General features: G+C 51.2%; 1 protein-coding gene across 2 annotated transcripts in view; it reads left to right on the top strand.

The window, feature by feature from the left end:
* Positions 1-7,600: 7,600 nt before the first annotated feature.
* KLHDC4 (kelch domain containing 4) overlaps positions 7,601-12,631 on the top strand; it is a 51,652-nt gene continuing 46,621 nt past the window's right edge. For both annotated transcript variants that reach the window (XM_028094269.2, XM_028094260.2), the window contains exons 1-2: positions 7,601-7,744; positions 10,887-10,978. In XM_028094269.2, coding sequence (XP_027950070.1) covers positions 7,646-7,744; positions 10,887-10,978 — 191 coding nt within the window. In that variant the 5' untranslated portion in view covers positions 7,601-7,645. The remainder of the gene's footprint in view (positions 7,745-10,886; positions 10,979-12,631) is intronic.

Genomic DNA, 12,631 nt, shown 5'->3' with positions numbered 1-12,631 from the left:
GCGGTGGTGACGCCAGGGACGGCAGACATCCTGGGATCTGGTTGGAGCCCTTTTCCCCAGACTCTCCCCGGTTCCCAAGGCTGCGGCCAAGCTCCCCCCCCCCGTCCCCGCCCCCCCATCTACGATCTGGAGGTTCTACTTCCTCCCTCAATTAATCCCGTGAAATGATTGCTAAGTCTGCACTGAAGCCCCTCTCAAAACACAAAGGAAAACAAAGATGCGGCCTCTAAACACACTGCTGATGTCTGGGAGGTCGAGTGAACCGGGAAAAGCCACTTTTCCCATCTGTGTCCGGTGGGGGCCCCCTCCCGGCCAGCCTGCAGGTGAGGTCCCCGTCCGCACCACGGACCTCTGGCGTGAGCGCCAGGGCCGGTCACATCCGCGCCCAGGAAGGCTGCGTTTCCAATGGCTAGACACTGCTTCTGGACCGCACAGCACGTGGGGAGATGATGCAAGGTTTGCAGCCCCTGGCGCCCTGCCGGCAGTCGGCGGCGCAGGGCTGCCCTCTGGTGGCCAGCGTGGAGTCGCATGCTCGGGACTTATTAGCAAATTTGAACTGGTGTTGCATCATCTGCCAGAGCCCGGGATAACTGAGGCCCCACTGGTCCTCAGTCGCGTGTGACCCCGGCCACCGCCACCCACAAGTGCCTTTAGAGGCTGCTGGGTTGTGAGGTGTGGGTGGTGGGTGGTGGGATGTCCGCTTCCCAGGCTCCCTTGTCATTGTCGTGGGCACTGTGTCCGCAGTCCCAGAGCCCTGGGCCTGGCTGGGGGCCGTGGGAGCTGGTGACCCACTAGGACCGCAGCCTGCTCGTCACCTCTAAGGAGGCTCTATCTGCTGTTGCTGCCCTATCTGCGCTGACGTCCCTTCCCTTGGCCCTTTGCGCCCGTGTCCTTGGCCCGGAACAGGATCAGGTTGTCTCTGGGCAATGGCCACCTGGGTCGCAGACCAGAGTGGTCTAATGCCAAGAGGAAACGAGACACCCCACCTTCTACTTTCAAAAACATTGGCACAAGAAACGCAGACCCCGGTGACTTCCCTGTGGGCGCTGGGGGGGACCAGGCAGGGGCAGGGGTCAGAAATGGGGAGGGGTCGGGGGCAGGGGAAGGATGCCCAGTTCACATAATCCCTGGTAATTTTATTTTATTTTATCATTTTATATTTTATTCATTGATTTGAGAGAGAACGCGCAAACGCTCGCGCATGAGGCGGGGCAGGGAGGGGCAGAGGGAGAAGCAGGCTCCCCACGGAGCAGGGAGCCTGACGCGGACTTGATCCCAGGACCCCGGGATCACAACCTGAACTGAAGGCAGACACTTAACCGACCAAGGCACCCAGGTGCCCCAGTCCCTGGTAATTTTAAAGTGTGGTCATGCTTTTCTCTTTTTTGCTAGTTTTTATGTTTATTTTTTCTTATTGTGTTACTAAATATACATATTTTAAGTTTTATTTTTAAGTAATCTCTACGCCCAAAGTGGGGCTTGAATTCACCACCCCGAGATCAAGAGTCACACGCTCTACGGACGGAGCCAGCCGGGCACCCCTAGGTTTATTAAATATAAATCAAGGTGAGCGCTGCCCAAGTGCCTGTGGGCAGAGCCGCTTTTCCGTGGGAGGGGTCACGCCCCCTGCTGGCCGAGCCACCTGGCAGCAGGCGTTTCCTCCTCTGTCTGGGAACCTCACCCACATCCGGGAGACCAGCTTTGCTACGGGGAGCAACCTTTAAGACGTATGAATAACGGCCAGTGCGGGAGCCGCTGGTAATTGCACCATGAGCCTTGCCTGCTAGCCCCGGGAGCCTGTGGCCTGAGTGTGTCCCCTAACACTACCTTACGGGAGCTGGGCACTGGTGGCTGAGACCCCACCCTCTGTAACCCGACTCCCAACACTGGTCCTACAGGCCTGCTACTTGCTTTCGAACGTATTGAGGGTAACATTAACTACGTCACTGACGTGAAAAGCTGGTCCATGTCCTCACCAGCATTCGGTGTTATCCGTGGTCTGGATGTTGGCTGTTCTAATAGGTGTGAGATGGTGTCTCCTTGGTTTACTTGGCATTTCCCTGGCGACATATGAGGTGGAGCAATGTACATTACGTATAAAATCCTTAGCTACCTGTCTCTTTGTAGAGAGAGGATATTTGAGAGACCAGGGCATGGGACACACTTTGAAGGGATGGGAGGGGCCCGGAGCGGAGGCCCACGCAGGAGGGTCCAGGCCGCAGAGCAAGAGCGTGAGGACCTCACACGGCTTCACACCAATGTCGCTGGCGTTAGGATTTTGCCTTGGCTCGGCTTCCACCCATTTTCCGGAAGGACCTACTTGGTGTTTTTATTTTCAGTATTAACCGTCTCCTATTGCTGCCAAATTCCCCTCTGAGGCCTTCCTTCTCAGGTGAGGGTAAAAAATAAACAAGGAAGGGGGGTAGAGAGGAAGGAAGGGAAATGTGAGGCCTGGTTCGGGGAGCTAACAGCAGATCTGTTAAAGGATCAGAATTAAAGGCCTGAGACCATCAAGCCTCACGCAAAGTCCATTCTGTAGGGGAGACAGGATTTGCATCTCCCTCCAAATTCGCCAGAATTTTGTGGTCTTATCTCTCATTCTAGCAACTGTGAATTCATTCACTGATCCCATGCTCCTCGGCTGGACCTTTCTAAATCCCCACCTGCATCTCACTTGAGTTTTCAAATATGTGTGGTTCGCGTTCTTTGGAAATGGGTGATCCATGTACAGTAATGTTGGATCACGGAGATCCTCCCCTTGTCTGCCTGAGCTGGACAAGGCTTTCTGCAGCCCTTGTCAGTCATGAGGGGACTTCATGCATTCACTGTTTACTCATAGGTTGTGAACAGTTAACAAATAGTGTGACCTTGGTGTCTGGGGATAGAAAAGTGAAAAAGACAAGGCGGAAGGGAGATTAAAATGTGGGGGAAGAGAGCTACAGCACGTGGGTGATTCTAACACAGTGGGTTTCTAATGTATTCTCAGGACCGTTAGAGGAAGCGCATTAGTGGGAAAATCTTGACTTAACCTGGAAACCAGATACTCTGTTATTCCTGGGGTGTCATTGAATAACTGGGCAACACCTCCCGTCTCCAGGCACGTCTTATAACGAACCAGCCCTCAGAGTCTCTGACGGAGAAGGTCTTTCTTTAATTGCACATGTTTTCTATTAATTGCATCATTCGCTAGTGTGGACAAGGAAAGGAGGATGTGGTGAGCTCTGTGCCCAGAATGCAGGTTTTACAACTGTGCTTCCATGAAGGGTGAACCCCTGCTTCCTCCAGATGGCCTGAGATCAGAGCCTTGTGGGTGAACAGTGACAGCAAAAGCCCTTCTTGAGAGCAGGGAGGTTTTAGTGGGTGTGATCTAGATTCATAGCCAGGCAGCTGGAATTTGAGGGGGTACCACGAGCAGTCCTCAGTGTAAGTTGTTAACTACGAGGCGACTGAGCTTGGAAACAGAGCTGGTTCCTGGGATTCAAGAGCCAGATGCTCAACATAGTGATGTTATGGGGATTTTTAAAAGTCAAGTTACTTTAAGAATGATCAGCATCTCCAACTATTTGGCAAAGGAGTTTTACCTTCTTAAAATCAAATTTATCATTAGGGACAGATTTGCACTGTTTCTCTTACTGTATTTTCTCTCATCTTGTGCCTCTGACCACTGCATTCAGGAAAGCTGACTCTGGGCTGTGTTTGGATAGGTTTATGGGACACGCTCGCCACAAAATGGATGCGAACTTACAGACTGTCCTTGACTGTCATGTGATGCTCTGAGCATCAGTGATAAAGAAGATATCTTTATCAGGATATAGATAGGAGGTCCTGCTCACTGAAGCTAAGCAGATGAGGGAAAGACAACTCAGACCTTTGCTTACCGTCAGTCAGCAGGAAAATCCCACATATGCTGAGAGTGGTTGCATGTGGGAGGGAAGCCCGTGGGCGACTGTGAAGTTTCCTTCTTAGACTTGTCTGTGTTTTCCAAATTTTAAAAATTAATATGTTTACTTGCCTACTGAAAAATACCACTTAAAAAAAGGAAGGAAGCAAGGCTGTGGGTTATGTGGACAAATCCTCCCATTCAAAGCAACCAAAACTGCTGGATAAATGTTGAAATGAGTTTCTTAAAGGCATTTCAGAACTAACAAGGAGTAAAGTGTCACCAAATCAGAACCCAAACAGAAGGAAAAGCGAAATAATTGGGTAGAAACTAGGTTCTGCGAACGGCTTTTGCTTCCAGGCATGAGCAAGGGTTGCCATGTTTGACTTTGGTTTTGAGAGCCTCAGAGGGCACCGCCTGGGCTGTCAGAAAGACAGATTTGATGGAGCTGAGCAAAGAACCCATGAACTAGTAGATAAATCAGAAAGAATTACCCAGAATGCAGCACAGAGAGACCAACAAATGGAAAACGGGGAAGATTAGTGAAGAGACCTGGCACAGAGATTGAGAAGGGAGGTCATGTATTTAACTGGAGCTCCAGGAGAAGAGGAAAGAACAGCATCCTCTGAAGAGAAAATGGTAGAGCCGTCCCCAGCTCCACGAAGCCCACTGAAACCCAAGCATGGTAAATAAAAAGACATTAATATCTAAATATGTCGTAGTGAAACTGCAGGCAATAAGAATGAAGATAAAATCATACAAGCAGTGAGAGGAAAAACAAAACTTTTCAGAAAGATCTTTGGAAAATCTCCACATTATCTGGAAACTAACACATTTCTAAGTAACCCAGGGATATTAGAAGAATTCAAAAGGGAAATTAGGAAGTATCTTGAACTGAATGAAAACTCAAAACACAGCATATTAAAATGTGTAAGATGCACCTGAAGCAGCATGTAGAAGGAGACCGAGAGCAGTAAACTCTTGGAGATCTCAGATAAATGAAATAAATTGGAAAACAATAACGAAAAAGTCCCCAAATATTTGGAACCTAAACAGCACACTTTATATAAATAACCCCAAAGAGGAGAGAATTTTGCTTTCAGCCCCAATGGAGCAACAAGACTGGATTTTCCTTTTCCCCTCCGACGTCCAGAACACTGGATGAACGTGTGAAACAACATGTTGATTTCCCTTCCTCTCCTTCCCCCCTCCTTCTTCATTCCTTGCTTCAAGCATATGAGGAGTGTCATCACACGTTTACCTGTCTTGTTAGAACCAAAGCTCCTGGAAGCAGGTGGTCAGGTCTTGCGTTTTGTATCTTGTGTTCTGGTACGATGTTCACGCGTTGCAGGGTCCTGTTCATTTTGCTACATGAAATGATTGCCAGCCAGCTCAAATTCGTGACTTCACAGCACACGGAATCTCTTAAGTTTGTATTTTGCTAAACTTTTCTAAGCTTTTTTGTTATTTTGTTTGATTCTCCCAAGAATGTTGTGTAGTAGGTGGGCTGGCTAAGTAGTCCCATTTTTCCAGATGGGAAACAGGCAAAGAACCACATCATCTATACCGCCCATGGGAGAATTTTCCAATTACACTGATTATTTGTGGTGAGGGTAATGAGTTAGTTCCATTGTTAATATTTTTTTTTCTCCTTCTGGGTTCCAACTTGAAGACAGCAGAGGGCGCCTGACCACACAAAAGATACACTGACAGTTAATGACATATTGGTTGTTAAGATAATCCATTAAAGTATCAAAAATATGATTTCACTAAAATAGGACCATGTAGTTAATCTCTTTACTATTCTGGGATTCTGATCTCATTTTAAATGTTCTAGCTTCTCTGTCTGGGTAATGAGAATTTCAATCTCACGGAAATCACCATGACCCATCACCCAAGAGCCTTCCAACTCAGCTTGAAGATTCTTTCGGGTAATAAAAGCATTGAACCCTGCATCTACCAGACCCTTCTAAATCTTAATAGGGAATATGCTCTCCCTTTCTCAGTCCTCAAGAGGGGCCCACTGTAATGTATTTCCTACAGATGCTCTGTGACTCAAGGGCCATTTGGCTTCAAGTGCATTGCCTCAAGGTCATCCAATATTCTTAGAAAAGTACAAGAAGATTAGCTATGTCCTTAAAGTCATATTGCACTAGAAGGAAAGCAGGGGCAATAGTAAGGGCTTGGCCTTTTGTAGCTCATTGTCAGAGATGGTTATGTCTGGAGGCTCAGGAGCCAGCGGACCGTGAAATTCTGTAGCTTCTTTCTCTATACATCTAACTGTTTTTTGTTTTGTTTTGTTTTGTTTTATTTCATCATCACACATGGTCTCCTAATCTCCTCCAAGCAGCGCTGGACACAGATGCAGCCTGAATCCTCCTCTACTTCCCATAGTTTTCCCAGGCTTCATTTTTCTTTTTACATAACTAGGTTTATGGAGGAGGGCTGGAGTCGGTGGGAAAAGCATTCATCCCTGGCTCTTTTGGGGATTAGCATTTGATTGGATCTGTTAACCATAAAAATAAAAGTTATTTTACTAGCAAAAGTGGGTTTATTCAGCAATGGCAGAGGAATTGCAACTCGGGACACCTAAGCTGTGGCAAAACCACAGGCAAGTCCAATAAAGGAGAGGGGTGCTATTTTCTGGAGAAGGAGGAGGAAGCTAGGAGGGGTTGTTTGGAACAAAAGTCCATAGGAGAAAACCAGGGGGTCCAGGGTAATGATGACTTCTCAGCAGCTGAGTTGCTGGGGTGGTCTATTTCTTGCAGAAAATGCAAACTCCGTCTTTCCTTACGGGGCCTGTAATGATTCTGCTGGGTTCCCTACCATTGACAGTCCTTCCTGTAACTGACCTTCTAGCCTCCCCACTGTTTTAGCGAGGTTTCCTCTTACTAATTTTCATAGATCCAAGGTAATTTCTTTACGGCTGAGCCCCGTGTCCGTTCACTCACAAAGAAACTAGATCATTTCGTGATTTATGCTTTCCTTTGCCAAATGGTTGCCTGTCCTTGTCCTTAATTTGCTCTATTTCCCTGATTACCAGCCAAAGATGGCATTTTCTAGGTGACGCGAAGGACTTTCGTTCGGCTCTGGGCGGACCACAGCCCTCCACGCCCTACAAAGAGCTTCCCCGTCTCCAAGGCTGCTCCAGTCGAGTGCTGGAGCGCACCGCGCGGGCAGGCTGCTTCAGCCTCCGGGGCACGGGGAGCCGACTGCGCCGGAGGGGCTCCTCCGCCGTCCTCGGGCGACGAAGGAGCGGGTCGGCCGGGGCGCGGCGCGCGAGGGAGCTCCGAGGACGGCGGGCCGCACGACGAGCCTCCGTCCCTAGCACGGCGTCCTGAGCGCCCTTCTCGTGTGGGAGCAGGGCCGTCTTCACCTAAGAGTCTGTAAACCCTGGAAGGCGTGGGAACATTTTTCTGGGGCGTGAGGTCGAAGCAGTCACTTAATTTTAAGAGGGTCCGAGTTAGAAGCGAAGGCGACTCGCGCCCCGCGTCACCCCGCTGGGTCACTAAGTGCGGGGGCGCCAAGCAGCGGCTCGCCCCGGCCGGCCCCGGGGGAGCGGGAGAGCCGACAGCTTCTCGCCTACGCGCCTCGCAGCCCGAGGGCCCCCAGGCCCCGGGAGGGAGGGGCCGCCGGCCGGAAGCGCGTGGTGCGGGGGCGGGACGGCAGTGTCGCATTTCCGCGCGCCGGCCGCCGCGGGCACGTATTTCCGGCGCGCCGCTGCCCGCCCCTCCGGCAGTCCTGGTACCCCCTCGGACCGGCGCGATGGGCAAGAAGGGCCAGAAGGAGAAGAAGGGCCGCGGGGCGGAGAAGACGGCTGCCAAGATGGAGAAGAAGGTGTCCAAGCGCTCGCGGAAGGAGGAGGTGAGCGAGGCCGGCAGCCAGGCCCGGCGCGCCCTCCGCTCGAGCTGCCCGCCACCCGGAGCGCGCCGCTGCGGTCCCGGGTCCCGTCGGGCTTCCCTCGGCCGGCGGGGCTGGCGGGTCCGGGTGAGGGGGCGTGGCTCGGCGACGGTGGGGTCTGGGGCGAGGGCCTGAGCTTCCGAGCCTCTGTCCTTACCCTCAGAGAGAGGGTAAATGACCCTCACGGCGGCTCCGAGCCGCGAGCTTCCCTGGGAGCGAGTGCAGCGCGGGGTTTCCAGGACAGCTCTTGGGAGCACCGCTGTCTTCTCTCTCCCGCCCTCCGTCTCTCCTTTCTGTCTCTCTCGGTCTCTCAGTCTCCATCTCTGCTGCCCCGCCCCCGCCCCCGCCCCCGCCCCCGCCCCCCAAGCCCGGGCTGCAGATGGATCGGTGCTGAGTTTAGCGCGGAGGGTTCTGCTTTCTGTTGGCGGTTGCTCGCGCGCTTCCTAACCTGGGTGATTTATGATGCTTCGCGAGTGTGTGCTGTGCTGCCTGGGCGTCCGTCCTCATGACCAGGTGAGTTAGGTAGCTTTGGCGCGCCCAGCTGATAGCGAGGAAGTCAAGCGAGCCACAGCTGTGAGGTGGCGCCGAGCTATAGTTTGACCAGGTGTTCCCAACTCCCAGCTCTGACTCCACACTGCTCCTTTTTTCTTCAAAGCCTTTCATGTCTCTGTTTCCTCATCTGTCAAGTGATGGGGTCGGGCTTTTCCTTCTGCTTCCTCTGGGCTCTGCTGTTGTCAGGTTCTTCACCACTTCCCTGTGCAGCCACAGGCCTGGCTTTGCATCTCCTCTCTGGCACAGCTAGCCGGAAGGCCTCAGAGGAGCATGACCTGTCCGTGCAACCTCTGTGCCTCAGTTTCTCACGTGTGGCTGCACAGGCCTGGGTACGGTCGTGGCACAGAAAGGTAGTGAATTTGTGGGGCATCTTTAGAACAGAGCTTGGCACATAGTAAGCACTCAGTAACTGTTAGCTGGTTTTCACTCGTGTCCCGTCTCTCTGCAGAGCCCGGTGCTTAGGGGAGGACAGGGGCTCCCCTGTGGGGAGAGAAGGCCTGTCGGGTCTGGGGCCTGGGACTTTGCGTGTTGCCTTCATCAGTCCTCAGAACAGATCTTGAGGATCACTGGTCGTCTGATGAGGTCATGCCCATAGAGGATACTCTCCCTTTCTTAAAGTCAACTGTGTCATATGATGTAACCTCCTCATGAGAGTGCATCCCCTCATTTCCTGGCTGGGGCCCTGAGGGCGGATCTTGGAGACAACTGGGAATTCTGCCCACCACAGAACTCACGTGATACCTGCTTGACAACTCCACTTGGGTGTCACACACGTTCCTGCCCCCTCCGCACTGTGCATGTTGAAGCCCTTTGCCCCCAGGAAGGTAATCTCTCAGGTGAATGACCCTGGGCCAGGCGCTCTGGAGTAACTGTGACTCCCAACAGTCAGTCCCTTCACCCAGGTCTCCATAAAGTTCCAGTGGGTCAGGAATTTGCCTTGCCTACCTGAGGCAGCGGTTTTGCATTAGACATGTGCTGGTCGATAGGAGAGCCTTTAGGCAACTGCTCACATAGAAGTGGCAGGATAGTGATTGCTTTTGTGGACCGCCAGGAGGGTGAAAACTGGCAGAGCCCCTTTGGATCCCAGTTTGTCCATATCGAGAAAAGTGGAAGCTGCCACATAGCAGTTATGCACTTGAAGGCTTTACCTTGGAGAAACTTCCAGCTACACAAAGACATTTCACAAAAACGAACACAGTAGTGTTTGTGAAAACAAAGCACTGGAATTGACCCAGATGTTCAGCGGCAGCAGGATGGGTGGAGAAGCCGGGAGGGGAGGGAGTGGTAACTCGGCCACAGTGAACACGATTGGAGTCGGGGTGTCAAACTTCATTCAGCGGCATTGAGCAAAACAAGTTGCAGGAGAATGTCCAATATGATGCAGGTGACATGAAGTTGAAAAATGTGAAACGATAATACGTATTACTTAGGGACTTGTTTACGTGTAGTAAGAGTACAAAGAAATGCGTAATAGTAAGGAGCACTCTGTCCCAGAAAGTGGCTGCTTCCTGGGGGCTCATGGGTACACACACGGGAGGTGGAGGGCTGCAGGAGGTGGCTGTTCAGGCCGAGGAATGTGGTGTTCTGATGTAAGGAACTGAGGCAGCCTTTGCAGCTTGGAGCCGGGAGGTGGGGTGGGAAATGAAAAGGGATAGTCTGGAAGTGTTTTTAGGTTCAGGAAGGACGTCTGCCTATATTGTGGAATGTGGAACTGGGGAATGAGAGCTGTGGGGTTGGGGTGAGAGAAGCAGGGGAGAAGGAGGTGGGGACACATCTGAGATCCCAGCATGAGCAAGGGGAGGAGAGTGAGCATTCAAGAAGAGAGTAAGGATGGAAGGAAATTTTCTGCATGGTGCACAGGTCACACATCACTTGGGTGTGTGTGTGTGTGAGTGATCACTAGTAGATGCAGGGATATGACTGGACTGGGAGTAGGAAGACCAGGTTCTAGTGCTGTCCAGCTGGGCAGGTAAATTGGCACCTTAACTTCTAAATCTGTTTCTGCGGTTGTAAGAATAGAGACCTTCTTACCCAGATTAGCTGCAGCTGATAGCTGCTGAGCTCTCAGCCTGCAGGCACAGTTCTAAACAGACAAGTCTTGCTTGGAGCTCACCTTTTATTATTTTGGTGGGAGCGCGATGTAAACAAAATGAGTAAGAGCAGGGGAGTCGCAGACACTGCTATGCAGACTGCAGAGCATGTGGTGGGGCGGCCAGGCCTGGCCACAGTGAGAAGTGGTGGAAGGTGCTGGCAGAAGTCAGGGAGGGCTTGTCTAAATGGGAGGCCCTTTGTGGGGAGTGTGAGGGTTTGGAATGAGATGGTACATGCAGTGTGTGCATCTATGTGTACTTCCAAGAAAACTGCCTGTAGGGTCAAGCTCTGAGTATTTTTGCAAGTGTCAGAGTCTGTGTCCCTGAAATGGGAGGAACATGTGCTCATCCCTGATGTGACTGGACCCCGGGCGGGTCAGACAGAGTGGGAAGGTTGAAGCAGGTTTTTGACCACAAGAGGATTTAAGAACATGTCTCAGGTGTGACTGCTTGTTTGCCTTTAGGAAGACCTTGAAGCTCTGATAGCCCATTTCCAGACACTGGATGCCACAAAGACTCAGATTGTGGAGACACCGTGCCCCCCACCTTCACCAAGGTAAGCCAGCAAGGACTCTTCATTCGAGCGTCTGATGGATTTGTGTACATTGGAAAACCACTTTAAATTGGCACCATGTTTTCATAAGTAACCAGGCACATGGAATGTTTTCCTCATTAAAACCCATTCCCATTCCTTCCCAAGCCCAAGTTACCACTCCCTCTCCTCCCAGGTTCTCCACCCAGATAAGCTCCCACAAAACGGTTTTTTCACTTTTCTTCTGAAGAATGGGAGAGAGGCTTTTCAGATCTGTTGTCACAAGAAACACAGAAACAAGGTCCCCTGGCTCAGCTGCTCAGCAGGGATTGTGCCATTCAAAAGCTGTCCAACTGATCACAGTTCATGGACGAGAGCATTGCCCCAGTGAGCTCTTCAGTTTTTAAACTTTTCAGGGGGCGCCTGGGTGGCTCCGTTGGTTAAGCGACTGCCTTCGGCTCAGGTCATGATCCTGGAGTCCCGGGATCGAGTCCCACATCGGGCTCCCTGCTCCGCAGGGAGTCTGCTTCTCCCTCTGACCCTCCCCCCTCATGCTCTCTCTCTCTCAAATAAATAAATAAAATCTTAAAAAAAAAAAGTGTGTGTCACAGGCGTAGAACTTCAGATTACAGTCTTTTGTTGCTGTTAGTAACGACAAGTGTGATTTTCAAACATAAACGTGTGTAAGCCATTTTAAATGAATTTGTAAATTACTTGAAGAACTCCAGAGTCTTCTGTAGGATTTCAGATACTTGGAATGAGCCAAAACGAGCAGGCCTTGGTTTTCCTCTTTCTTACTCTTCTGTGTCAATTGCTGTCCTCTCAGCTTCTGAATTCCAGGTGTGTTAAAAGTTGATTTAGGGCCCTCTAATTCTTGTATTTGCTACTAACAGGCTAGAGGGAAAACCCTGAATGCATTGAGTTAGGAATCAGGAAAGGCCAAATGACCCTAGAAAAGATACCGCCTTCAGAGAAGGGGAAATGCATTAACTTCACAAGCACACGAGACTGGTTTGGTCGAGAAATGATTCGCTTCCTTTCCCTCAGAATAAAAATTAATCTTACTAGTGTTGCTGTCAGAAATGAGATTAATTTTTTTTTTTTAAGATTTTATTTATTTATTTGACAGAGAGAGAGAGACAGTGAGAGAGGGAACACAAACAGGGGGAGTGGGAGAGGGAGAAGCAGGCGTCCCGCTGAGCAGGGAGCCCTATGCGGGGCTTAGTCCCAGGACCCTGGGATCATGACCTGAGCCGGAGGCAGACGCTTAACGACTGAGCCACCCGGGTGCCACAGAAATGAGATTAATCTTACTAGAGCTGCCACCAGCCCGGGTGGAGGCCCGGGTCCAGCATGTCAGGAGGGGGGTGCCAGTCGTGCCTCTGATGCCCAAATCCCACCGCCTCAGACACGGGGTTTAGTTTCCCCTGTCCAGAGACGGGGGGACAACATGGTGGCCCCTGTGCAGAACAGGGTGACGCAGAGTGCTATCCAGCAGCTCCTGGGGTTGCGAGTTGTCCCTGTCTTCACGTAAGAGACATCAGGAAGCGGATGTACTTCCCCCCCCCCGTATTTGGCGTGTTATCCCGGGGGACACAGAAGTTACACATGTGGTAGACACACATTGTCCTTGGAATGGTTAAAGCAAGTGAGTCCTTGAGATCGTGAATGCTTCGT

Source organism: Eumetopias jubatus, unplaced genomic scaffold (genome assembly GCF_037043125.1).
Source record: "Eumetopias jubatus isolate StellerSeaLion01/CBP00866 unplaced genomic scaffold, mEumJub1_p1.0 scaffold_10, whole genome shotgun sequence".
NCBI lineage: Eukaryota > Metazoa > Chordata > Mammalia > Carnivora > Otariidae > Eumetopias > Eumetopias jubatus.
This window is presented reverse-complemented; position numbering and strand designations above follow the sequence as displayed.